The sequence below is a fragment of the Heterodontus francisci genome, chromosome 46, assembly GCF_036365525.1.
Source record: "Heterodontus francisci isolate sHetFra1 chromosome 46, sHetFra1.hap1, whole genome shotgun sequence".
Taxonomy (NCBI): Eukaryota; Metazoa; Chordata; class Chondrichthyes; order Heterodontiformes; family Heterodontidae; genus Heterodontus; species Heterodontus francisci.
In genome coordinates, this window is record NC_090416.1 from 20,859,153 (window position 1) to 20,886,846 (window position 27,694).

The 27,694-nt window shown below is 43.4% G+C and overlaps 2 protein-coding genes across 2 annotated transcripts in view; both read right to left on the reverse strand.

The window, feature by feature from the left end:
- Nucleotides 1–2,747, reverse strand: part of LOC137356911 (mucin-2-like) — a 131,618-nt gene extending 128,871 nt beyond the window's left edge. Inside the window, exons 1-3 of the mRNA XM_068022750.1 lie at nt 2,721–2,747; nt 1,445–1,471; nt 355–787 (exon numbers count right to left, since the gene is read on the reverse strand). Coding sequence (XP_067878851.1) covers nt 355–787; nt 1,445–1,471; nt 2,721–2,747 — 487 coding nt within the window. The remainder of the gene's footprint in view (nt 1–354; nt 788–1,444; nt 1,472–2,720) is intronic.
- Nucleotides 926–25,959, reverse strand: anp32e (acidic (leucine-rich) nuclear phosphoprotein 32 family, member E). Its single transcript, XM_068022679.1, has 7 exons — nt 25,717–25,959; nt 14,974–15,123; nt 13,865–13,987; nt 8,682–8,835; nt 6,134–6,312; nt 5,117–5,177; nt 926–3,905 (listed from the first exon to the last, which is right to left on the reverse strand). The coding sequence occupies exons 1-7, from the start codon at nt 25,768–25,770 to the stop codon at nt 3,838–3,840; spliced, it is 789 nt and encodes a 262-aa protein (XP_067878780.1). The 5' UTR covers nt 25,771–25,959; the 3' UTR covers nt 926–3,837.
- Nucleotides 25,960–27,694: the final 1,735 nt, after the last annotated feature.

Here is a 27,694-nt window from a genome sequence, read left to right on the forward strand (position 1 = left end):
CCGGTTCCTGTAAAGTGTTTCATTGTTCCTGGTCCCTTTCTGTAACTATTGTAAACAAAGATAGTGATCACTGTTTCCTAAATGTTCTTCCACTGAAACTTGCCCCACATCATTCCTCAGAACTAGATCCAGCGCTGCTTCCTTCCACGCTGAGCTAGAAACACTGATTAAGAAATTCCTCCTGTACATATTTCACAAATTCCTGCTCCTCTTGCACCCAGTTTATATTAGGATAATTGAAATCCCCCATTATATCCGCTCTCCTGTCTGCACATTTCCTCCTCCCCGGTATTGGAAAGAACAATTTCTCAAACTAGTAATGACAGGGGCGTCCCTTTAAATGGCAAGACTTACCACCGAGAGAGAAAGCCAAACAAGTGAAGATAAGGACAGAGTTCACATTTTTGTGGGCTTTTTTCATCTTCCTCCAGAGTCCAGTATTACGGAGAGGTTTTGCCCGAGTGTACTTGGGGTTTTCATGCGTGATCCATGTTTGCTGTTGAGCTGCGTCCTGCTCCCAGGCTCCCAGCTGATTGGCCAGGCGGTTGCCCTGGAGAGGGGTTTGAATGATACCTGTGCGCGGTGCGCGCCGGGAGTTGTAGTTTTGCAGCACCGGAGACAGTGCGGGGGCGGGGGATGGCAAGAGGCAGGGCTGGACTACAACTCCCAGCCGGCAGCGCAGCCCCCTTTCTCTACCACGGCCACGATTGGCAATTCCAACGTTGCAACTTGAAATAATTTGAAAATTCCCCACCTTGGAGAAAATCAAATAACTGAGCACTTTCCACTGCAATGAGTTATTGGGCGAAAGATCATTAGCCTGAAACGTTAACTTGGTTTCTCTGTCCACAGGTGCTGCCCCACCTTCTGAGCGTTTCCAGCATGTTTTGCTTTTATTTGCAATGCCACACAAACAAGGTGAGACTTTATTGAAACATTTGGAACTTTATTTTGTGCAACTTTAATTTATAAAAACCAGCATTAAGGTTACAGCACAAAACAAACCCAGAGCTGTTCCCAGGAGGCTTTATCAATGGCTAAAAATGATCCGCCGACCACCACCCCCAATAATTAAAATACAGGGTAGAGAGGAAGACTCAACTGGTCACTTTTGGGTGGGGAGGAAAGAGGAGAATTATAACGCTATAGCAAAATCTGTATGCACACTTTAAAAAAAAAAGCCACTTCACAATTCTGTTGCTGATGTTAGTGATCATGGAGAAAGGAAAAAGGATTTTGAGGTCAGTGCGAAAGGAGAACATTTACTGCTGCGAGTAAGGGGGGGGAATTGACAGACACAAGTGCCTGTCCTGGGAATATCCCTGGAAAAAAAACAACTCGAGAAACATTCACAGACCACCGCAGAGTAACTGCTCTGGTTGAGATATATATGCTGAAGCAGAACAATGCTCCAAATTCATTATTCCAAATTTAAAAATCCTACCATGGCTTCATCCAAATACAGTATTTTCTAAAACCAAAAATAAACTATTCTTCCAAATACAACTTAAGCACAAAAGAGGGAGGGAGTTTTTTTTTTAAAAAAAGCAGACCAAACAGACTATTTACAAAGTGTCCTTTTAAAAACTGGAGTGCGTTACAGTTAGAGCACTATCACTATCAGAATTTATTCATGAAGGGGGTAGAAAAGGGAGGGAGAAGTTACAAAGACAGCTATTCACTGGCATAGCAAAGAAGAGGTACAGAAGAATGCCTGCACTCCCCATCACAAGGAACTGCTAGACTCAACCAGGCCAGAGAGAAAATGAAAGCACAAGACAGGAAGTGGCAAGAAGTCACACCCTTCTTCAGCTAATTTGGTTAAAGGTACAAGAGCAGAGCTTGTGTCCAGACTATCTGCCTCAGCATTCCCTCAGGTGAGCTGTGTTTCGGGACAGAAAAAAAAAATATCAAACACCAAACCTTGGCCACACTGTCAAAACCAGTGCACCAAGACGGCACAATTCCCTTTAATCGGGTGAAAGGTCACAGACCTGAAATGTTAACTATTTCTCTTGCTATAGATGCTGCCTGACCTGCCGAGTATTTCCAGCATTTTCTGTTTTTATTTCAGATTTCCAGCATCCGCAGTATTTTGCTTTTGTCCCTTTTAAGTGGGCCAAGGGCAACAAAAATCATTTACAACTTCTGTTGATTGATCAGATTTTGATAGAGAAGGAACCCCTCCAATCTCAAAAGTAGGAAAATAAAGTCTGATAGTGCTAATTAATAGGTATTGCTAAAAACCACAAGTTCTATGAATACAAAACCCACCCCTACAAGTGAATAACTGCCTGCACCTATCAAAGAATTCTCAGCAATGGTTTTACAGTTAAAAATGCATTTTACTGATAGGAGTTGAAGGGAGTTGCCAGCTTTGGTGCCAGTAATCTACAAAAAACAGCACTCAAATTACACCCAGCAGTACATCATAACATCTTCACCCAGTGTAAAACCCAGTTTCAATCAAATAACACAGTTTGCAGTTGAATGTTGCAACATAGTATAATGGCATGTTCTCATCCCTTTCTTCCTCCCCCCATCTTTCCTAGTTCTCCCTGGATAGATAAGTCATTATGCTCCCAGATCTAGCCCAAACGCAGTATGATCATAATTTCATGTCATTCTGTTCTTGAAGGATTTTTTTTTTTAATTAGTCAGAGGATCAGCTGTAGCACCCGGTACATTCCCCTCAGCCACTGGAGTAGCTGATACTGTACCAGCTGACCCCAGCTATACACAGCCATCTGTCCCTATAATAGTGCCCTCACCTTGAACAAACATTCCCCTGAATCATCTCCAAGGGTTCAGACACTCTCCAATTGGGGACCTTAAGGAATTAAAAAAAAAATTTAAACATCAGCTAACAGGAAAACATATCACCTGTTGTCTGAGGCATCTTGTACAGATATTAACAGAGTGAGTTGGCCTAAAGCTTGCCTGGTTGTGTTGAGTTGGCCTTAGTACCAGGGGAGTGGGGGGGGGGAAAAAGTGTCCTCTACCTTCCACACTTGCATAAAAGTGAAACTCCTCCAGAATTAGCTGGGGCTTCTCTAGTTAGAGGGAGTCATTCCCAGCAACACCCTCTTTGTACCCCTTGCCCCAGTTTTGCAATTGGAATTAGCCCAAAAGATGGGCATCTCAGTGACAAAAAACTGGGAGCAGCATTACAATACACAGTAGAGAAGAGAAATAAAAACATTGAAATAGATTACAAATTCCTATGTCTACACTTACACTGGAAATTTCCCCATATAAACCTATTGTGCTATAACTAGAATCAGTCACCAGTGCAGTGCCTCCAGTGATGGGTGGGTGTAATTACAGCATAACAAATTTACATAGCTAGTGTGGACATAGGAATTTATAATAGAAATAGGAAACCAACATATTGTAAAACTTTAAAATGCACTCTTCCTGGTCCAGTCCTGTCCCCCCCTTCCCCCCCACCCCCCACTTCACAGCCTCAACTCCCCACGTGCAACATCACAGGAGATAAACTAGCTCTTAAATTTTAATTGGATCCCTGCACGCACCTAATTTAAGTACTCCACACAAAAACATGACAGGTTCCCATGGAAAGGAATTGCAAAAAACAGGAAAAAAAAAAAAAAGGGCTACACAAATGCATCTGGAACACAGAAATCATCCCAGTTTTACTGGCAAAGTACAATAAAATAATTTCCTTTCCCTCGGACACTCCTCTACCTTCTGTCCTTTGCCCTCCCCACTCCCACCCCTTCAACTCCCATTGTGACAGTTACCATCTAAAGAATAGCAAGAATGCAACAGAGTCGTATTGTGATGGAACAGGAGTTTGGTCACGCTCGGAGGGAATTACTCATCATCCTCGCCTTCGTCTTCCGCCTCTCGTTTTCGTTTCTGTCCTTGAGCGGCAGCATCTTCTGCAGAATACAAAATCTCAGTAGCTACAATTTTTAAATCTTTATATAGCAGACACCTCTTGCAAATTTGACATCCCAAAATCAAGTTTCCTCCCCTGAAAAGGACTCTTAACGAGCCAGTTCAGTTTGTACAAAATTCCGACAGCTTCACGGTTACTTTTACATATAACACTGTATCCACTGAAAGTGGACACAATTCACCTGATACAAGTGGTAGACAGTAAACCTATCAAAGTCCCAAATGCTCCCCAGAGAATTCAGAGCATATTAAAAAGTTCAAGTAAATCCAAGTGTGTTAAGGTAGCAGATGACAGATGCTGAAGGCAGAGTCAAATAAACTACACAAACAGAGCTGACATTTGTGCTAGCCTCGTCACCTTATTAATGGTGCTCAAAACTTCAGTGTTTCATAAGGCGGCAGTTCAGGAACTAACAAACCATCTTGCAACGGGTAGGCAGCAAGTCGTGTGACTGCATTTATAGTCATTCATTTTATGCAAAAGGAGTAAATTTCACATGACAAAGAAATGGTTTATACAGTTAATATATTCCTGTACTTTCAGTAGGTAAAAGGTAAATTAAAGGTATCTGTACTTAAACAGGTATGAAGAGCTACCCGAATTGCCTGAAATACAGTCAGTGTGCTTATTCATTGTAAGTAGAGCCTTTGTACTTGATTTCTGTGGTGATGGTGAATGGTAATTGGATATTGGCCTGGAAAGACAATTGCGCAGCATAAGTGATGTGACAGTGGTTGACATTGTGCCAGCTTTTTATTAAATTGAATTCAAATTCTGAAACTGCCATGTGAGATTTGAACTTACTCTGGTAATATTACTCCATACAGGGGTTGGGAACCAGAGGACAGATTTAAGGTGATTGGTGAAAGAACCAGAGGGGACATGAGGAAAGTTTGTTTTTCTCCAGTGAGTTGTGATCTGGAATGCACTACCTGAAAACCTGGTGGAAGCAGATTCAATAGTAACATTCGAAAGAGAATTGGATAAACCCTTGACAGTGAGGGTGGGGTGAAATTTACAGGTTTATCAGGAAACATCAGGGGAGTGGGATTAATTGGATAGCTTTTGCAAAGAGCCAGCACAGGCATGATGACCCAAATGGCCACATTCTTTGATTCTATTGTTTTTGCGTGTGCATATTTGTATGTATGTATACACATCCATACAAACTGATTTAAATAATAATGTTACCTTGATCATCTGCCCCTTCCTCCTCTCCTTCATGAACATAATCGTCATCATCCTCATCATCCTGCAAGAAACAATTTGCATTTATATAGCCCCTTTCATGACCTCAGGATGTCCTAAAGTGTTTTACAGCCAATCAAATATTTTTTGAAGTGTAGTCACTGTTGTAATGTAGGAAGTGCAACCAGCAATGTGATAAATGACCAGATAATTTGTTTTAGTAATATTGGTCAGATACTAGTCAATAACATTGTTCTTCCTTGAACAGTGCCATGGGATTTTTAAAAAAAATATCCATTTGAAGGTGCAAACAGGGCCTTGGTTTAATATCTCATCTGAAAAATAGCACCTCCAACAGCATAACACTCTTTCAGTACTGCACTGGAATCTCGGCCTGGATTATGTGCTCAAATCTCTGTAGTGGGGCTTGAATCCATGAACTTCTAACTCAGAGTGTGATCCAATGAACCAAGGTTGACATGGTAGAAAACAGCCACAAAGGCACAGGATGCTCACCCCTTCCATCTTTCAAGTTCTAGTTTCCAAGTGTTCAGAGGGCAGACAACACTGGTGGGAGGGTGGGAGTGTGGTTGGAAGGAGATGAAAGTTAAAAGACTGCAATAGCAGAATCTCAATGGAAGGGGGAAAAAAAAAGGAGGAATGAAAAAATTACTCAGTTGTATGGTAAAGAAAACATTTGAGAGATGCACATCATAGGAGGTACATGGGTAGTGGAAATTTTGATCACTTTGTTGAGTCAGTTGATTTTCAATGGGCACAACGGCCTCAAGATTCCTGGATTGAGGTGTGGAGATAGTAAAGTCGACCAAGGGTCACGCTCCTGATCGCTCCAAGTTAACTCAGATTGGACTGGGGAACTGGAATGCAGCAGGCAGTCAGCTTCAAGGAAGGGAAGAAGTTGAGAAGGGGTTCAGGAAGGCTGTATGACCATCCCTGCTCCTATTTCTTACAAATGGCAGGCCGGGGGCCTCTATTCCACCAGCATATATGAAAACAAACCTGAATTTCTTCTTTCAGGAGATAAGACAGCCCAACCTCCTCTACTTCCTCTTGTTCATCATCATCATCATCATCCTCCTCCTCTTCATCATCATCATCATCTTCCTCATCATCATCCTCCTCATCATCATAATATTCTTCTGCAGCACCAGCTCCATCTTCATCCTCCTCACCTTCCTCTGTAGAAGAAATGTTGAGATATTTTACATAAAAGACATCACTCTGCAATACTGAAGCACCACAAGAACAAGACATAGGAGTAGGCCATTTGGCCCCTCGAGCCTGTTCCACCATTCATGGCTGATCTGATCGTGGCCTCAAATCCACTTTCCTGCTTGTTCCCATAATCCTCAACTCCCTTGTAGATCATAAAATCTAACTCAACCATGAATATATTCAATGACCCAGCCTCCTGTGCTCAGAGGTAGAGAATTCCAAAGATTGACAGCCCTCAGAAGAAGTTCCTCCTCATTTCCGTCTTAAATGGGAGACCACTTATTCTGAAACTGTGCCCCCTAGTCCTAGATTCTTCCATGAGTGGAAATATTCTCTCAACATTTACCTCACAAGCCCCCTCAAAATCCTATATTTCAATAAACGGCAATGAGTAGAGACCCAACATATTTGACCTTTCCTCAAGACAACCCCGTCATCCCAGGAATCAGCCTAGTGAACTTTTGTCTGAACTGCCTCCAATACAAGTATATCCCTCTCTAAATGAGACCAAAACTGTACGCAGTGCTATATGTGCAGTCTCACCAACTCCCTGTACAGTTGGAGCAATACTTTCCTACCTTTATACTCCATCCCTCTTGCAATAAAGGCCAACATTCCATTTGCCTTCTTAATTACTTGCCGCACCTGCAAACTAACTTTGTGATTCATGTACAGGAACATCCTTCTGTACCACAGTGTTCTGTAGTCTCGCTCCATTTAAATCGGCTTTTCTATTCTTCCTTTCAAAGAAAGGAACTCTCTTTCAAAGTGGATAACTTTACATTTTCCCACATTACACTCCATTTGCCAAATTTTTGCCCACTCACTTTACCTATCTACATCCCTTTGCAGACTGTCCTCACAACTTACTTTCTCACTTTTGTATTGTCAGCAACATTGGCTACAATACTTTCTGTCCCTTCATCAAAGCCATTAATATAGATTGTAAATAGTTGAGGCCCCAGCACTGATCCGTGGCACCCCTCTAGTTAGTTTGCTAACCTGAAAATGCCCCATTTATCCCAACTCTGTTTCCTGTTAGTTAGCCAATCCTGCGTCCATGTTAATATATTACTCCCATCACCATGAGCTCTTATCTTGTGCAGTAACCTTCTATGTGACACCTTACTGAGTGGCTTTGGAAATCCAACTACACTACATCTATTGGTTTCCCCTTTATCCAGCCTGCTTGTTACATCCTCAAAGAACTCTAATAAGTTTGTCAAACACTATTTTCATAAAGCCATGTTGACTCAGTTTAATAGAAACGATCAGCTTCCGGCCAGTATGGCTCACAATATGGTGTCCATTGGGTTACTGGAGGAACCAGCAATTGATTTGGACAACACTAGGGGCTGAAAAGTCTACAGATGCCACAGCTGGAGAGATTAAGGTCAATTGGGAGAAAAAAGGAATCTGGATATGCTCAGGATACAGAAGTTAAATTAAGCAGTTCCATTAAAAGTCTGCTTAAAAAAGAAAAGTGGCACTTTATCTGAACTGCACTGTTGTTGGCTCACTGGAATCCAGCATTATGACCACTGGGCTGTGGGCAGAGAGAAAGGCGGGTGGGGGTGGGAAACAATGGAGAACAAAAAAAAAGAGAGAAAAATACACTCAGTAAACGCTCAGACTCGACTCTGATGCTCCCACAATTGAATCATCCCACTGACAATGGAGAACATGCAAGAAGAACAGGACGGATGTGAGAATAGAGGCATAGAGTACAAGAGCAAGGAAGTTATGTTGAACTTGTATAAGTTTGACTTCAGCTGGAGTATTGTGTCCAGTTCTGGGCACCGCACTTTAGGAAAGATGTGAGGGCATTGAAGAGAGTACAGAAAAGATTCAGGAGAATGGTTCCAGGGATGAGGAACTTAAGGTATGAAGATAGATTGGAGAAGTTAGGGCGGAGAGGTGATTTGATAGAGGTATTCAAAATCATGAGGGGTCTGGACAGAGTAGATAGAGAAAAACTGTTCCCACTAGTGAAAGGATACAGAACGAGAGGGCACAGATTTAAAGTATTTGGTAAGAGAAGCAAAAGTGACATGAAGAAAAACTCTCATGCAGGTTGTGGTTAAAGTCTGGAATCCACTGCCTGAGCATGTGGTGGAGGCATGTTCAATTGAAGCATTCAAAAAACAGTTATATGAAAAAGAAGAATGTGCAGGGTTACAGGGAGAAGGCGGGGGAATGGAACTGAGTAAAGTGCTCTTTTGGAGAGCTGGTGCAGACACAATAGGCTGAACAGCCTCCCTTTGCACTGTAACGATTCTGAAAGAGAAACTGCACCCCTCCCCCCCGCCGTCAGCAAAAGGACATGTCTTACCCTCATCAGACTCTGGGGCCTCCTGGTCATCTCGATCAAAGCCATCCAAGTAAGTTATGTGAGGGAGGAGCTTGAAGATGCTCTCTCTGTAGTCATTGGGATTGGAGATGTCACAGTTATACAGGTCCAAGCTCTTCAAATGAGTCAGATTTTTCTGGAATTAAAAAAAGTTTAAATAGAGGACCCGAACAAAATAAGACAGTGAATCTTAGATATTAGTCACACTGTTCAGCCAAATTCAAAAAAACACCCAAAATGTCATTTAATGCAGTATCAAATGCTTTGGTCAGTCTCAAATCACCAAATAAACATAGGAACAGGAGTAGACCAATCAGCCCATCGATCCTGCTCAGTCATTCAATATGATCATGGCTGATCATCCACTTCAATGCCTTTTTCCCCCACTGTCCCCATATTCCCTTACGTCATTGGTATTTAGAAATCGGTCAATCTCTGCTTTAAACATACTCAATGACTGAACTTCCACAGCTCTCTAGGGTAGAGAATTCCAAAGATTCACAACCCTCTGAGTAAAGAAATTTCTCCTCATCTCAGTCCAAAGTGGTTTCCCCCTTATTTTGAAATGGTCTCCCCTGGTTCTGGACTCCCCAACCAGGGGAAACATCTTGCCTGCATCCACCCTGTCTATCCCTTTAAGTATTTTGTAGGTTTCAATGAGATCACCTCTCATTCTTCGAAACTCTAGAGAATACAGACACAGTTTCCCCAGTCTCTCTTCATAGGACAGTCCCGCCATCCCAGGAACAAGTCTGATGAACCTTCGTTGCACTCCCTCTATGGCAATAATATCCTTCCTAAGGTGAGGGGACCAAAACCACACAGTACTCCAGGTGTGGTCTAACCAAGGTTCTATACAATTGAAGCAAAACTTCACTACTCCTGTACTCAAATCCTCTTAAGATAAAGGCTAACAGACCATTAGCCTTCCTAATTGCTTGTTGCATCTGCATGTTAGCTTTCAGTGACTTACTGACGAGAACACCCAGGTCCCTTTGTACATCTACACTTTCTAATCTATGACCATTTAAGAAAAACTCTGCACATCTGTTGCTCCTACCAAAGTGGATAACCTCACATTTTTCCACATTATATTCCATTTGCCATGCTTTTGCCCACTCACTAAGTCTGTCCAAATTCCCTTGAAGCTGCTTTGCATCTTCCTCAACACACATTCCCATCTAGTTTTGTGTCATCCGCAAACTTGGAAGTAGTACATTTGGTTCCCACATCCAAATCATTGAGAGATATTATATATATATATATATATTGTGAACAGTTGGGGCCCCAAGGACTGATCCTTGCAGTACCCCACTAGTCACAGCCTGCCAATGCGAGAATGACCTATTTATTCCTACTGTTTTCTGCCTGTGAACCAATCCTTAATCCATCTCAGTATATTACCTCCTATTCCACATGCTTTAATTTTGCTAACCAACCTCCTGTGGGGGACTTTATCAAAAGCCTTCTGAAAATCCAAGTATACTAAGTCCACCGATTCCCCTTTATCAATTCTGTCAGTAACATCCTCAAAAAACTCCAACAGGTTCGTCAAACATGATTTCCCATTCATAAATCCATGTTCACTATGCCCAATCAGATCATCTAAGTGTCCATTTATCACATCCTTTAGAATAGATTCTAGCATTTTCCCTCCTACTGATGCAAGGCCAACAGATCTATCATTCCCTGTTTTCTCTCTTCCTCCCTTAAAAATAGTAGTGTGACATTTGCTACCTTCCAATCTACAGGAACCGTTCCAGAATCTATAGAATGTTGGATGATGATCACCAATCCATCCACTATTTCCATAGTTACCTCTTTCAACACTCTGGGATGCAGAATATCAGGTCCTGGGGACTTATCAACCTTCAGCCCCATTTATTTTTTATTTATTTATAGATACAGCACTGAAACAGGCCCTTCAGCCCACCAAGTCTGTGCCGACCAACAACCACCCATTTATACTAACCCTACAGTAATCCCATATTTACTACCTACACTAGGGGCAATTTACAACAGCCAATTTTACCTATCACCTGCAAGTCTTTGGATGTGGGAGGAAACCGGAGCACCCGGTGAAAACCCACGCAGACACAGGGAGAACTTGCAAACTCCGCACAGGCAGTACCCAGAATTGAACCCGGGTCCCTGGAGCCGTGAGGCTGCGGTGCTAAGCACTGTGCCGCCCATTAATTTCTCCAATACAACCTTCTTACTAATACTAATTTCCTTCAATTCCTCGTTCTCCCTAGTCCCTTGGATCTCTAATTCTGGGAGATTTCTTGTATCTTCCTCAGTGAAGGCAGCCACAAAGTAATCATTTAGCTTCTCTGCCATTTCTCTATTCCCCATTATAAATTCTCCTGACTGTCTGCAATGGACCCATATTTGTCTTAGTCAAATGTTTCTTTTCTACATACTTATAGAAGCTTTTACAGTTTATTTTTTTTTGCTAGTTTACATTCATATGCTATTCTCCCTTTATCAGTTTCTTGGTCCTCCTTTGCTGTATTCTAAGATCCTCCCAATCCTCAAGTTTACTACCATTTCTGGCAACTTTATAGGCCATTTCATTTAATCTTATACAATCCTTAACTTCCTATGTTAGCCACGGTTGACTGCCTTTTTTTTGGGATTTTGTGCCTTGAAGGAATGTATAGTTGCTTTAAACTATGTAACAATTCTTTAAAGACTATGCATTACCCAGGTACTGTCATACATTTTAATGTATTTTCCCAATGCATCTCAGCCAATTAGCCCCTCATACCTTCACAATTCCCTTTATTCAAATTTAACACCCTGGCTTCAGACTGAACTATCTCACTTTCAAACATAATGTAAAATTATATCGTATTATGATCACTCATCCCTAAAGGTTTTTTTTTTAAAAACAAGATCAATTAACCCTTTCTCATTATCGAATACTAGATCTAAAATAGCCTGTTCTCTAGTCGGTTCATCAACATACTGCTCTAAAAAAAACATTCCTAGTCCTCCACAGCATTGGTGCTCATTAGATTTACCCAGTCTATATGCAGATTGAGATCACCCATGATTACTGTAATATCCATGCTACATGCTTCTCTAATCTCCTGAATAATACCATGCCCCACACTATTGCTGTTTGGTGGCCTATAAACAACTTCTACCAATATTTGCTGCCTCTTGCTGTTTCTTGGCTCCACTCAAACAGATTACACATTTTGTTCTTCCGACCAGAGATCCTCCCTTACTAATGTACTGATCCCATCCCTTATCAGTGCAGCACCACATCCTCTTCCTTTTTGCCTGTCCTTCCTAAATTTTGAATATCCTTGAATATTCAGTTCCCAGTCACGGTCACCCTGTAGCCACGTTTCCGTAATGGCAATTAGATCATACCCATTTACCTCTATTTGTGCCTTTAAACAATCTACCTTGTTGTGAATGCTGCATGTATTCAGTTAGAGTGCCCTTAACCATATCGTCTTGACATTCTGCATTCCAAGCCTAGTTGATGCTTGCCTTTGTTTCACCTGCCTTCTAATGTCACTTCATACTTTCCTACCTCCTGTTACCAGCTTTACTTCCTTCCAATTTGAGCTACCTCTCTCAGGTTCCAACCCCCTAACAAGTTAGTTTAAACCCTCCCCAACAGCACTAGCAAATCTCCCTGGGGCAAGTAGGTTGATGTATTTGAAAGAAAGACTTGCATTTCCAAAATGCCATTCACAACCTCAGAATATCCCAAAATGCTTTACAGCCAATGAGGTACAAATATAAAGCTTGGAAGGAGCAAAGGGAGAGATTTCAGAGGTCAGTTGATCAACATATCAAATGAGAGAAACAAATCCACACTGGGAGAAAGAGCAGGTTAAAGTGAAGGAGAAATACTACTTCAGGCTTACTCAGCATTTATTGCCATTGTGCAGTCTCCACCCCCAGAGGGAGCACTTTATATCTTAAAGCTTCCCAGCCAGATGCCTTCAAATAAGATGAACCCTTGTGGTCGCCTTCACATTGATCAATCGAAGCACGTGTCCAGGCAGCAGCACAATACAAAAGGACTTAGTGATTAATAGCAGTCAGAGTGTCACTAGCTGCAATATGCTGGAGTGTCTCAAGGACATAATGAAATGGGACAAGTCTTTAATTTCTACACAACCTGCTGGAAAAATAGTGTCAAACACTCAAAACAGAGGTCCTTGTAGGACATTGAGAATGGCCTTTTCTTACCCCAAGGGGTTCCTGCACACCCATTAATGAATCAGCAAACTGCACAAATCAGTTTTATTTTGAATGAAGCCCAAGAGGGAAAATATTGGATATTACAAAACCAAGATTCTGCAACAAACAGATCCCAATAATGAGAGAGAGTGGAGTCAGAAACAGGCTGACTAGTGCCTCCCCGTAAAGAGGTGCATCCCAACCCACAGCTCCTATCCCTTGGAAAAATCCGAGCTCTTGATGTAGACAAAACACTCCGCCGTTTCAGGCATTCTGGACTTGGGGAGTTGTGCAGTATTGCAGGCAGAATCAAACTGCTCCATCTACAGTCAGTCAATCGTTCAAAACACCTGATAAAACTCCTAAATAAATTCTGCAAAGGCTGCATTTGCTGACAATGCTACCACTAGGTGGCACTGCAGTGGCACATGTGCAAATGCAGCTTGTTCAACTAAAACGTCAAAGTCTGTGACGTCAGCAGCTGCCTGGACTAAAGATGGCGCTGCTCAAATAATTACACGAAGGCAACCTAAACACATAGCAACACACAATGGCAAGAGGGAGAGCGCGAGCAGGTGGGCTGGGGAATGGGCGAGTGCACACCCGCCGCCACCAAGGTCTTCGGCTGCGCTCTCCCCGCTTCCTCCACCCCCACACTCTGCACGTGTTACTTGATGACGTAATCTGCGCATGCACCAACCAGTCATGGCAATGCGGAACGCAGCGCATGCTCAGAGAGTAGGAGCCACGTGCGCAGATTGGCGCAGTCCGATGAGGTCTGCTGCCAGCTGCATTGTCGATAATCACTTTGTTCTGCAAATATGCATTGGGGTAGGATTTCCACCCATGCCCAATACCCATTTTGGTCTTTCCAGTTACCAACCAAGCTTGTGTTTCCAGCATTTGCTGCATCATTAGTGTGTATATACTGCGAGAGCTGAGTAATGGTCACCTACCAGAGGTTCCACTGTGCTGTAGTCTTTGATTTTATTGCTGCTGAGGTTGAGGTACACAAGGTTGGGACACTTCTCTGTTAGTAAGTCCAGTCCTCCAGAGATCGAGTTATCACTGAGCTCCAGCTGTGGAATATGAGAGAGAGAGACAGAGAGACAGAGAGACAGACAGAGAGAAAAATCAGGTGAAGTCAAATTGACTCTCACATGGCCTCAATACATTACAGATGTTTTAGAAACCATTTCAAAAGTAATTGAGGAAAAAGCACACAAGCCAAGCACCCATCGCACAGGTCATATCCAGGAAGGAGTGGATGGGCCCCTCACTTCTCAAAACAAAGATAGATTTGCATTTATATAGTGCCTTTCAATGGCCACAGGACATCCCAACAAGTACTTTTGAAGTGTAGTCAATGTTGTAAGGTAGAAAACACAGTAGCCAATTTCTGCACAGCAAGCTCCCACAAATCAGCATAATTTTTTTTGTGTTGACTGATTATCTCCACTCCGTGCCTCCCCCTTCTGCACACCACAAAACACCCCTTGAGCAGTTTAGCATCGATATCATTCTCATTCAGTCACATCTCCTTCTTGGTAAGGAGGAGCAAATATTCATCTCACTCCCACCCCAACAGAATCTCCAAGCACCCCACACAATCCCTGGTCAGCGAGTGAGATGCCAAGAACGTGGGCATGAATCTGTCTGTGGTGATGCCCGCCCATCCATCTTAGCAGCAACCAGGCAAAGATCAGTAACTCGGACACAAATCCACCTTTTGTGGCACGGCGAGTGAGATTTTGATTGGATGTTATTATTAACAGTCAACTGTCCCACAATCTCAGGTAATGCCTGGCTCTGTGCCAGAGGGGCCTTCAAACCTCAACTGCTCATTTTTTCACACACAAGCTACCAAATATAAAATAAAAGCAAAATACTGCGGATGCTGGAAATCTGAAACAAAAACATGCTGCTGGAGAGAGAGCTACCAAATATAAAGTCTGGGCAAGATACTAGACAAGTTTCACAGCAAGCCCCTGCCCCCACTGGAAACAGATCCATTGCTGCAATTTCTCCCTACCCCTTCCCAGAACATTCTGCTGTAAGAGGTCACCTTTAAGAGTTTATGCAGGTTTGGGAGTTTGGCAAGAGACTTGAGTCCCACATTGATCATACTGAGATACTCCAGCTCCTTAAATCCATCGTCAAAGCCATCGATCTCCCCTTCGTTGCTGCGACAATTGTCAATTACTAGCTCCGCAACCTGAAATAAGAAAAAAAGTTATAGCTGCTCATTTTCACTTCTGTGCAATGAAACTGTTCACTGGCCCCAGTAACTCCCAGCAGGTGCCCAAAGTGAACACATCAATCATGAAATAAGGCACCTACAGTGTCACTCCTGACTGCTATCCACTGACTCTCTTCTGTATAGTGGTTGTTGACACAGCGCTATGAGCTGGTGGTGTGATGGTACAGTAGGACAACCTGCTGCTACTCACTGCCCATGTGGACAGGGCACCAGTGGGTACCCTGTGCCTTTGGAAACAAATCTTAAAAAGGACAGCATAACAAGAAATTGCAAATAAGATCTCTGCAGTCTAGGATTGTATTCCCAGCTACCTACACACTAGGGCCGTCGGATCACTTTGGCACAACAATTGCAGGAGAATTAAACAGGGAACAGCATACCTCACAGCCAGGTATCCAGTGGACCAAAGGCAGTATCCAACATCTTAGGGAACCTGTCTGCATAGTTCACAGCCACCAGTGCCACAGAATTCCTGCCAACACCACAAGTCACACAGACAGCTATAGCCAACAGCAAGATACCTAACCAAAGGTCAGAGCTAATGTCAGAGACAGGAGAAACTTTCAAATCCTCCCAACATTGGAACCTTAATTATCCTTCTCATTTTTCTCCAATTACACCATGCACTTGCAATTCCTCCTTTCACTATGAAGATCAACCCTCAGTACATTTTAGGAACTTCTTTCCCAGACTTCAAATCTGTGGAATTCTTTAGCAACCTCACTCTTCCTCCCGCAGTCTGAGAGTCTTAAAAACTTGAGCTTGGTGCAATCCAATCACTACATGGGTATTAGTCTTACTAACCCCCACATTTCCCAACCCTGGGTTTCTCAATGATAAAAATTTCAGATTTGGAACAGTCCCAAAATAAAAAAAGGGATGGAATTGTTTAGATTGGTTTAATTATTACTCATGTTTGGGTCAATGCCCTGCACCAGACCAATTGACTTGTGCCCGATAACCTTATTAATAGAAAGATGGAAGCAGGCTCCATGCAAAGTCTAATGTCTGTCTAGTCAGTAGCATGTATTCAATGCTAGTCATTTGATGGGAATCCCTAAAACTTGAACATGAATTCAAGCTCTTCTGTTGTTTCTGGCTGTCAGGACGTTCCTGCACTATACTTCCATAATTTAGATCTCTCAACAAATCCATCATTTCAGTGCCCTAGTTTAAAAAAAAAGTTTATCATGCCAGTGAAAAGGAAGATGGGTTATAAATTACAGCTAAGTGTACACTGCAGGAATAAAACAGGCAACAGGATGCAACATATTAGAAATGGTGAGTGAAGAAAGTTATAACCACAACCTGAGTGTGACATACCGAGCCTTTGCTGAACTCGCACAGTGGAAGTGTTTACAAGGCTGCTCCACTGTTGTGACAAATAATTTGAGGCTACGTAGCTGTATTAATGCCAAGTCCCAGTGCCCAGACCTGCCAAGTCCCAGTGCCCAGACGGAGATCAAAATGAGCATTTGCAGTCAAAGGATTTCTATTGGTGTTCAGGAACCAAAAAACACAACGATGCATTGAGCTCACACTGTCAGGAGTGATGCTTAGTATCTTTTTAAATCACTGAAATGTCAGGACAACAGCTGAGCCACAGGAAACCAAGCAGGATCTCCTCCTCTCCCCAACGAGTACCAAGCAACCATTACAGATAACATGGCTCACAGGCCTTAAACAGAAAAGCAAAGACGGGTGCACAGATTCACCCCACTGTGTTATGAAGCTCCCACTTTGTTACAGACACAGTCATCCTAAAATGGAGTCATAATGGACACAGTTCCACCTTCCTAGCAAAATATTACATGATGCACCACTTCTGTTTCTATAGAAGACCACATCAGCCAATGTTGTAGGCAATCTGCAGTAATTTCCTGTGGACATTTGTGCATTGGGGTAGCAATGCAGAAATTGTCCTGCCTGTTAAACATGCTGAGCCTCTTTGGCTGGAGAAGTCAGTCAGGTCAGTCACAAAGCCTGTAATGATCAGATTACACCGCTACTGCTCATCAACAGTAGGAAAGGTTTTAGCTGGTGTCTACACAACTATCAGAGATTAACCTCTTCAAAATCAACACACTGCATACTCTCAAAATATCAGCAAAATGTACATGAACACTTTTTGAGGAGACTTCCATCAGTACAGCAATCTCAATCACTTAAATGCTGCCAGCACCTCAAATTAAGCCAGACTGCAGTTTCCAACATACTTGGCACCATCTCTACTGCGGTTCGTTCTGGACACAAAACTTATTGACACACCCACCACCCCTATTCTCTCCCAGACTGGCCTTCACCAGCCAAGCACTGTCCCACACACTCTTGCTTCCACCCCCAGTAGTCAGGGATTTTAGGCACTAGGGATAGCCTGCCAACTGGCTGTACTGACCGTGTTTCACTTTTTTTTTTTCACGTGAACGTTAGCTGCTTTCTGTGGAGTTTCCCTCTTCATTAGCCAGTGGCCATCAGGACACAGCAAGCTATTCGATCGTCAAGGGCAACACAGTTCATTCACTGGATGATGAACCCACTAGTGGATTGAACAATTCCCTGAAACAAAGTGCTATCAGATGAAGCAGAAATGGCTCTTCGTCAGGTAGATCCCACTGTCCATAGAAAAGATCTGGGATGTCAGAGGTTGTGAAAAGCACCATATAAATTGAGTCTCTTTTTTTAATTCATGTTTCACTCACTACAAGCCTTCCACACTTTTTTTCCATGGGATATGGGTGTCACTGGCAAGGCCAGCATTTGTCGCCCATTCCTAACTGCCTAAGAAGGTGGTGACGAGCCGCTTTCTTGAACCGCTGCAGTCCATCTGGTGCGGCTACACCCACAGTGCTGCTAGGGAGGGAGTTCCAGGATTTTGACCCAGTGACAGTTAAAGAACGGCAATATATTTACAGGTCAGGATGGTGTGTGGCTTGGAGGTGAACTTACAGGTGGCGTCCCATCTATCTGCTGCTTGTCCTTCTCAGTGGTAGAGGTCACGGGTTTGGAAGGTGCTGCTGAAAGAGGCGTGGCGAATTGCTACAGTGCATCTTGTATATGGTACACACTGTTGCCACTGTGTGCGGGTAGTGGAGGAAGTAAAATGTTGAAGGTGGTGGATAGGGTGCTGATCAAGCGGGCTGCTTTGTTCTGGATGGCGTTGAGCTTCTTGTGTTGTTGGAGCTGCACTGATCCAGGCAAGTGGAGAGTATTCCATCACACTCCTGACTTGTGCCTTGTAGATGGTGGACAGGCTTTGGAGAGAGTCAGGTGGTGAGCTACTCGCCTCAGAATTCCCAGTCTCTGACCTGCTCTTGTAGCCACAGTATTTATATGGCTGGTCCAGTTCAGTTTCTGATCAGTGGTAACCCCCAAGATGTTGATAGTGGGGGATTCAGCGATGGTAATGCTATTGAACGATTAGATTCTCTCTTATTGGAGATAAAAATTGCCTGGCACTTGTGTGGCCACTGATCAGCCCAAGCCCGAATGTTGTCCAGGTCTTGCTGCATATGGACACAGACGGCTTCAGTATCTGAAGAGTTACAAATGGTACTGAACACTGTGCAATCAACAACCAACTTCCCCACTTTCTGGAGGAAAGGACATTGGTGAAACAACTGAAGATGGATGTGGGTGCCACTGGCTAGGCCAGCATTTATTGCCCATCCCTGTTTTTTTACCCGAGTGGCTTGCTGGGCCATTTAAGAGTCAACCACATTGCTGTGGGTCTGGAGTCACATGTAGGCCCGAACCAGGTAAGGGAGGCAGATTAATTAATTGAATTCAAATTTACCATCTGCCGTGGTGAGATTCAAACTCATGTCCCCAGAGCATTAACCTGGGCTCTGGATTACTAGTCCAGTGACATTACCACTACATCACCACCTCCCTTTGTGCTCAGTATGACTCCAACCCGTGGAGATTTTTCCCCTCGATTTCCATTGACTCCAGTTTGGCTCGGGCCCCCTTGATGCCACACCAGGGTTACGGGCAGAAGGCGGGAGAATGGAACGGAGTGAATTGCTCTTTCGGAGAGCCGTTGCAGACACAATGGGCCAAATGGCCATCTTCTACACTGCAACAATTCTGTGATTCTGAGATGGTTCCTACACCTGATGGCTCGGTGAGCAGTGCAGCCTCACAGACTAGGTTCCTGGTTTGTGTAGAGTTAGCTGCTCTCAGTTGAGGCAGCAGCAACTACAACTGCCCCTCAATCCAACATCACCAAGGCCTCTGCTCCTGGCCATAATGCCCACTGGAGCACATGTGTGTGGGAACCAGGCAAGGCAGCTGAGCTTCATCTCAGATAAAGGGGATGAGCTAGTTTGTTTCAAATGGCCATTTCTTGTTCCTAAACATTCTTCTGAATCGATTCAAGGACAATGTTGTCAGTCACAACACCAGTGGCGCACACTGAAGCAATTGGGAGGCACGTCTGATCAGTTGTGCTGGGTCCGTCTCAGCTATGACACTCTGGTGGGGCGGGGGGGGGGGGGGGTTGCCTGGAGGGAGATCTTTTCCCCTGAAGTCTCTCATACACTCTCCAGCAATGTTTGTGGAAGTGCAAATGGGAGGCTATCAGCTCAAATTATTAAAGAAACTTATTTCCCCATGAAATTACTCAGTAATTCAGATGCAAGAGACAGGGAAAATGCTACAAGAATGCATGCTATATGTAAATCACCCAGCCACTCACCAAGGACACATACACTATATATACATTAAACCATACAGACTGGAAAAAAACAACAGTTCAAACCCTGGTCTGTGTTCAGAAACTCAACATAATTTATCTACAATAACTGCAGGAGGAAGCAATGAAGCATGGGTTGCTCATCATTATTCAAATGGCACTGGTAGGGTGCAGAGGCAAGGGCAAGATCAGACTTCACTAACAGTCCCTTCAGTCCAACAGACTTTTACTTAAAGACTCATCATCACCCATAGACAATGCAGCACAAGTTCCCACCTGTAAGACAGGAAGAGTAAGACAAGAGAAATCAAACAGCAAAGGGGAAATAAAGGACAGATAATTTTAACACAAATTACAAGCAATTCTGTAAATCTTGGGATTTCACATTAGGGTATTGGCTGCACCAGATAAATTTGCCATGCTGTCCAGTTCCTGGTGCCCTGAGGGAAGAAAGAACCAGATCCCAGTAACATTGCAGGAAATACAAAGAGCCCTGGAGAACACTGGCTCCCACCACCAGGCAGGAACACAGCCAAAAAATGTTTTGGGGGCTCAGAAACGGTTATCTGAAAAGGAATAATGTGCAGGGTTACGGGGAGAAGACAGGGGAATGGCACCAAGTAAATTGCTCAATCGGAGAGCTGGTGCAGATATGATGGGCCGAATGGCCTCCTTCTGCACTGTAACAATTTTGTGATTCTGTCCCACCAAGACAAGCTTCTTCCCAGGTTCCCCACTGAGGAATTAAATGAATACTTTGCATAAGTCATGGTGAAAGAGGAGGTAATTCAGACACTTGAAGGGGGTACTGGATAGGCGAGCTGTACTTAAAAAGTTGATAAGGCACCAGGACCGATGAGATGCAACCAAGGCTGCTGAGGGAAGAGTGTGTGGAAATTGCAGAGGCACTGGCCATAATTTTCCTTAGACTCAGGGGTGGTGCCAGAGGACTAGAAAATTGTAAATGTTATACCCTTATTCAAAAAAGGGTGTAAAGATAAGCCCAACACTACAGGCCAGTTTAACCTTGGTGGTGGGGAAGCCTCTAGAAACAATAATTCGGGACAAAATTAATAGTCACTTGGGCAAATGCAGGTTATTTAAGGAAAGCCAGCATGAATTTGTTAAGGGCAAATCATGTTTAACTAATTTGCTGGAGTTGTTTGATGAGGTCACAGAGAAGGTTGATCAGGGTAATGCTATTGATGTGGTGTACAATGACTTCCAAAAAGCATTTGATAAAGTATCACACAAAGTTATAGCTCATGGAATAAAAGGGACAGTAGCAAGGATATGAAATTGGCTGAGCGACAGGAAACAGTAGTGGTTAATGGATGTTTTTCAGACTGGAGGATGGTTTGTCATGGAGTTTCCCCAAGAGTCGGTGTTAGGGCCCTTGCTGTTCCTGATATATATTAGTGACCTAGACCTTGGTGTACAGGGCACAATTTCAAAACTTGCAGATGAAATGAAACCTGGAAACATTGTGAACTGAGGAGGATAGTGTTAAACTTCAAAAAGGACACAGACAGGTTGGTGGAATGGGTCGACAAGTGGCAGATGAAATTTAATGCAGTGTGAAGTGATTCATTTTGGTAGGAAGAATGCTGAGAGACAATATAAAATAAAGGGTGCAATTTTAAAAGGGGTGCAGGACAGGTTGAGAGAGTGGTTAATAGAGCATTCAGCTTCCTAGGCTTCGTTAATAGGGGCATAGAGTACAAAAGCAAGGAAGTTATGTTAAACTGGTATAGAACACTGGTTCGGCCTCAACTGGAGTAATGCGCCCAGTTCTGGGCACCACACTTTGGGAAAGATGTGAAGGCATTTGACAGAGTGCAAAAAAGATCAACAAGAATGGTTCCATAGATGAGGAACTTCAGTTATGTGGATAGATTGGAGAAGTTGGGACTGTTTTCCTAAGAGAAGGTTGTGAGGAGATTTGATAGGTGTTCAATATCATGAGGGGTCAAAGGTTCACCAGACTCATCCCTGGAATGGCAGGAATGTCTTATGAGACATGGAGGAAACTGGACCTGTATTCTTTATAGTTTCAAAGATGAGGTGTGATCTTATTGAAACTTACAAAATTCTTACAGGGTGTGACAGTGTGGATGTAGATAGGATGGGGTGAGTCTAGAAGCAGGGGACATAGTCTCAGAATAAGGGATAAGCCATTTAAGACTGAGACGAGGAGGAATTTCTTCACTCAGAGTGGTGAATCTTTGGAACTCTCTATCCCAGGGGCTGTGGAAGCTCAGTCATTGAGCATGTTCAAGACAGAAGTTATTAGATACCTAGACACTAATGACATCAAGGGATATGAGGATATTGCGGGAAAGTGGCGTTGAGGTAGATGATCAGCCATGATCTAATTGAATGGCGGAGCAGACTTGAAGGGCCGAATGGCCTACTCCTGCTCCTATGCTACTATGGACAGATAGGGAAAAACTGTTCCCATTGGTGGAAGGATCAAGAATGAGAGGGCACAGATTTAAAGTAATTGACAAAAGCAGCAATGGCAACATGAGGAAAAAACTTTTCATGTAGCAGGTGGTTAGGATCTGGAATGCACTGCCTGAGAATATGATGGAGGCAGATTCAATCAAGTCATTCAAGAGGAAATTGCATTATTATCTGAAAAGGAAGAATATGTAGGACTACGGGGAGAAGGCAGGGGAGTGGCAGCAGGTAAACTGCTCTTTTGGAGAGCCAGTGCAGACACGATGAGCCAAGTAGCGTCCTGTGCTGTAAGAATTCTGTGATTCTATTCTAGCCTTGAATTTGCATCTTTCTGTGCTCTATCTCCCCTCATTCCCTCCGAGCTCAGCTTATCCATGACATCCATCACCGCCTGCTCCCTCAACCCTATTCCCACTAAACTGACAACTACCCAACTTCCTTTCCTGGCACTGCAAAACGGTTTCCTTAAGTACTGTCCTCCTCAAAAATCCAGCCCTCTGTCCTTGCAAACAACCACCTCATTTCAAATCTTTCCTACTTTTTCAAATGTGTTGTTGCTTATGAAATCTATGCCCACCTTTCCTGCAACTCCACATGAATCCTTCCAATCAGGTTTCAGCCCCTGCCCTTATCAAGTCACAAATGACATCCTATGTTAGTCTGACAGTGCTAAACCATCTCTAACTTGTTTGCAGCCTAGCACACGATTGAAACACTATCCTCCTTCAACACCTCTCCTCCTTTGAGCAGCTGGGCAAGATAATCCTCACCTGGTTCTATTCTCATCTATCCAGTCATAGCTAAAGAGAAAATCACCTGCAATGACCTCTCTTCTTGCTCCTGCACCATTATCTTTAGAAACTCCCAAGGATTTATCCTTGACCCCTTCTGGGCCAGCCTCCCATCTCCCACCCTTCATAAACTCCAACTCATTCAGAACCCGTATCCTCTCTCACCAGATAGTGTTCACTCGTCACTCCTGTGCTGACTGACCTGCATTGGATACTGGCAACTGTAAAAGTCTCATCCTTGTGTTCAAACCCCATGACCTCACCCTCCCTTGCTCTGTAATCTCTTCCAGCCCTACAACCCTCCGAAAACTCTGCTTTTCTCCAAAAAGTTGCACACCCAACTTCCTTCACTCCACCACTGGCAGCCTTCCCTTCAACTGTCAAGTCTAAAGCTCTGGAATTCCCTCCCTAAGCCTCTTCCACTTCTCTCTCCTTCAAGATACTCCTTAAAACCTACTTTTTGAACCAATCTTTTAGTTGCCTGTCCTAGTATTAAATTATGTGGCTTAGTGTCAAGTGTTGTCTGATTATGGGGCGTTTTACTAGTTTCCATGCGTGCATAAAGGCATGACTGGGTTCCAGTATGATTCCTCCCAAGACTGAACATTCTACCAACAGTCACTATCTAGATTCATACACAAAGAGTGACAGTGTGTGGTTTGTTGTGGGGAAGAGAGGGAGCTGGTGCCATATAACAACAGACAGCACACCCAGTGGAGTGATGAGATTTTTCTTTTAAAAAAGGTGCATTAAACAAATAGGTTTGTTGCTTTGCAACACAAGGAATTCTATAAAACTTTGAGTCATCATCTTGTGTTCCTACCTTCCAGCTGTGGGATCCCACATTTGGCCTTAGCTCAGAGAACATACAAACATCTTATGGATTTTCCCCCTCCTGATTGCACCTGACCTTGGTTCAGGTATAGTTCCACCAAGCACCCTACTCATGTGAATCCATAGGCTATTCTACCATAAAGACCTCACAGCCAAACTCAATCCGCTCCTCACTCAATAGACATCAGATAGAAGTCAGACATAGAAACTCTGGCCATTTTCCTTCTTTCTAACAATGGTTGTTCCAACTACTGCCCTGGCAGAGATCAGCTCACCCAGCACAGACTAGAGTCAAACCAGGGACCTTCTGGTCTATGTGGTTCTGTACCACACTGGGTGTTGCTTTCACACGCAGGACTCTTGTAGTAGGTGAATTTGTTTGACCAGAGTTCACAGATTACAGTCAGGTCTACCTTGGCCAAACAGAAGTTCCAGCTGTGAATCTAGATCCATGAAGCAGCAGTGGTTAGAGACATCATCCATTCCATCCTCTTCCACAAATCTGCAATGGAAGTGAATTTGCAGACAATGGCACAGGAGATTAAAAAGGGGTAAATACTTGGTCTGACCAAGTAGATTAAAACTTCCATCTTCTTGATTTTGGGGCAGGGTTAGCGAGGTAGGGATAGAAGGACGCAGACATGAAATAGGATGGTATAGACATTGAGGGTTGTCTTGGGAGCATACATTGCATTGAGACAAGTAATTTATAACTCTATAATAACTTGCATTTATATAGCACCTTCAGTTTAGTGCTGAATAGACAGTGGGGGAGGAAAACAATGATAGAATCTTCAGCCAAACCTGATATTGGTGACCTGGCCAAGAGGCAGTACTGAATGTGAAAAGGAAAACAGTTGTATCAAACAACCATTTCAAATCAACTACCTCTGTACTGAATGCTGAGCTATAAAGAATTGCTGACGTTCATGGATATCAAAAAAGTAGCTGCATCTTCAAAACTAAAACAATCCCCATCCCAATTACAATTTTAACTGTAACCATGTGAAATTTTGAAAAGGTGCAGTATACAAATTGAGCTCATACATCCTTAAAGGCTAAATAACAGACCCAGTCTTCCAGGATCTTTTAATCAAACCTTGCAAGAATATAAACAGAAAACAGTCATCCCAAGATGAAAAGGCTCAGGATTCTCCAGTGCCAAAACTACCCAAACCTTGCAGGTTTGCTGAATTTTAACCATTCTACAATAAGTTTACAGCAACAATGTGATCCATAAAACAGGCCTTGTAAAGACATTATAAATGGAAAGCAAAAAAAAAACAAAGGTTATAGTTAAAAATGCACCTTTTGAGAAAAGACAATCACTGTGGAGAGAATTGACTGTGAATTGGGGTGAAGAGGGGAATAAAGAGTGGGGGGGGGGGGGGGGGGAAGAAATCCTCTCCTCCCAACACACAAACTGGGCTTTATGGGCTATTCTTCAGAGGGAGAATCACACAAAAAGACTAATGGTCCAAAACATGCCGCAACCCAAAGAGTGCTGAACCTCAGCAGAAAGTTTCACATCAAAAAAAAAAGGGGGGAAACATTAAAAAGAGTCCAAACTCAAAAATTTATAATTTTCATATTTTACAAGAGGGAGGAAAATAGGAAAGGGAAACTATTGTAACCGAGTTCCACCCCTGGAAGAGGAGGAAATGAAGTGAGTAATCAGGACTTTTCTTCTTGAAGGGGAAGAAATCACAAACACAAATGACATGTGGTGTTAAAGCTCACTCCATTAATGTGCAATAAACCCTTTACCTCGCCTGGGTTCCTGTTCCTCAGCTCCAGATTGATCCTTTTCTTCATCTCCATTTTTCCAGCTTTTTTTAAAAAAACAAGAAAAATTTGAAAAAAAAATAAAAATAAATAAATAAAATCGCTTCCCTCTCTCTCTCGCTCTCCCCCCTCACACGGGCTCCAGCCAAGGACAAACAGCCTTTATCTCCTCACAGCTACTCAGCCTCCATTACACACACCGCACAGCCTTCTGATTTCCCGCCCCCGTCCTCCTTCCCCATTGGTCCAAGCTCCCGCTCCGGCTCGCCCATTGGTCGACATTCACATCCATCGCCCGGCCCGCCTTTATTTCCGAGTTGCCATTGGCCGCGATGTCACGTCCATCATCTGTGGGAAACGGGAGAGGAATGAGCCCTGCGATTGGGCAACGTCCGCCGGAGCTACGCACGTCCCGATTGGACAGCGCACCGGTCAACGCGAGGCCATTGGTCGCCGGCAAGGAGGCGACGTTCGATTGGCCACGCTTGCTATCGCTCTCTCGGGTGAGCGTCATCCCGCCCAGTAGTTTAAATTGGATTGGTCGGATTGAATGATTAAGGCAATATGTCCACGCACGATTGGTCAGGATGTACGCCAATCAGAATTGAATTCGGCGTTCTCCGATGACTGTTCGAAAAGCGCCAAAAGCTGGGGGTGGGTGTATTGGGTAATAGCGGAGACCCCTCCTGGGTGAAGTGGGTAACAATGGCGGTTGTGGATAAATGTGACTAAGTGAAGCAAAATTGTCTGGTTAGTTTGAGATGTCGAGCAGTTAGCGTGTATTAGATATGTTGTTTTATGTCGGGAGAACTGAAGTTATTCTCTGTAGATTATTGTTTGAATGTTATTATTAGGGAACCCGCTTCAAAAAAAAAACCTCAAAATTATTTGTGGTTTAAAAAATTCCACAACGTTAATAAATTGTGGCCTTGGATTTGGGTGCCGGCTCGAGGCTTGCGGTAATGTTTTGGGCACAGAGAGATGTTAGATGGAATTTGAGGTGGGTCTGAGGAGAGGATGCAGGCACTGGCGGTACAACATTGAAAGAAGCAGATTCAGGGTTTCAAACACACAAATTTTCAAAACAAAAAGGGGGGAAACAAGTTGTTTTATAAAGAGAGTTATCTATGAGAGCCAGGGTTTTCTGAATAGGGCTACTGAGAAAGTGGTTAAAAAGGTATTTGAGATTCTGGGCTAGAGGCACAGTACAAAAATGAGGAAGTTGTAGTGAGCCTTCATAAAAAAAACATTGGTTCAGCCTCATCTGAAGTATTGTGTCCAGTTTTATTATTATTGTGTCCTGTTCTGGGCACACTCTTTAGGAAGGACTTGAAGGCATTTGGGTGCAGAAAAGATTCATGAGAGTGGTTCCAGGGATGAGGGATAATAAAAGCAAAATGCTGCAGATGCTGGAAATACTCAGCCGGTCTGGCAGCGTCTGCGGAGAGAGAAGCAGAGTTAACGTTTCAAGTCAGTCACCCTTCTTGAGAACCAGGGAGAGGCCAGCATTTGTTGCTCATCCCTAATTGCCCTTGAAGTGAGTGGCTTGCTAGGGCATTTAAGAGACAACCACATTGCTGTGGGTCTGGAGTCACATGTAGGCCAGACCAGGTGAGGACAACAGGTTTCCTTCCCTAAAGGGCAATAGTGAACCAGATGGGTTTTTACAACAATTGCCACTGGTTTCATGGTCACCATTAGATCACTTTTTTAAATTCTGGATTTATTAATTGAGTTTAAATTTCACCATCTGTCATGATGGAATTTGAACCCATGTCCCCAGAGCGTTAGGTGGGTGGTCTGGATTACTATTCTAGTGATACTACCACTACATCATGACCTCCCCTTATCTGAAGAGAGAAAATTTGCAGGGCTATGAGGAAAAGACATGGGAATGGGACTAGCTGAGATGCTCTTGCAGAGAACTGACATGGATATGATGGTCCAAATGATGTCCTTC

Bases quoted from the DNA above. Each gene is read 5' to 3' on its own strand.
- anp32e (XM_068022679.1), bottom strand. From the start codon at position 25,770: ATGGAGATGAAGAAAAGGATCAATCTGGAGCTGAGGAACAGGAACCCA. The intron at 13,988-14,973 runs GTGACCTCTTAC...CATATTCCACAG, and splicing joins ACCTGCATAAACTCTTAAAG to CTGGAGCTCAGTGATAACTC. The intron at 3,906-5,116 runs GTAACATTATTA...TGTATTCTGCAG, and splicing joins GGAAGGGGCAGATGATCAAG to AAGATGCTGCCGCTCAAGGA.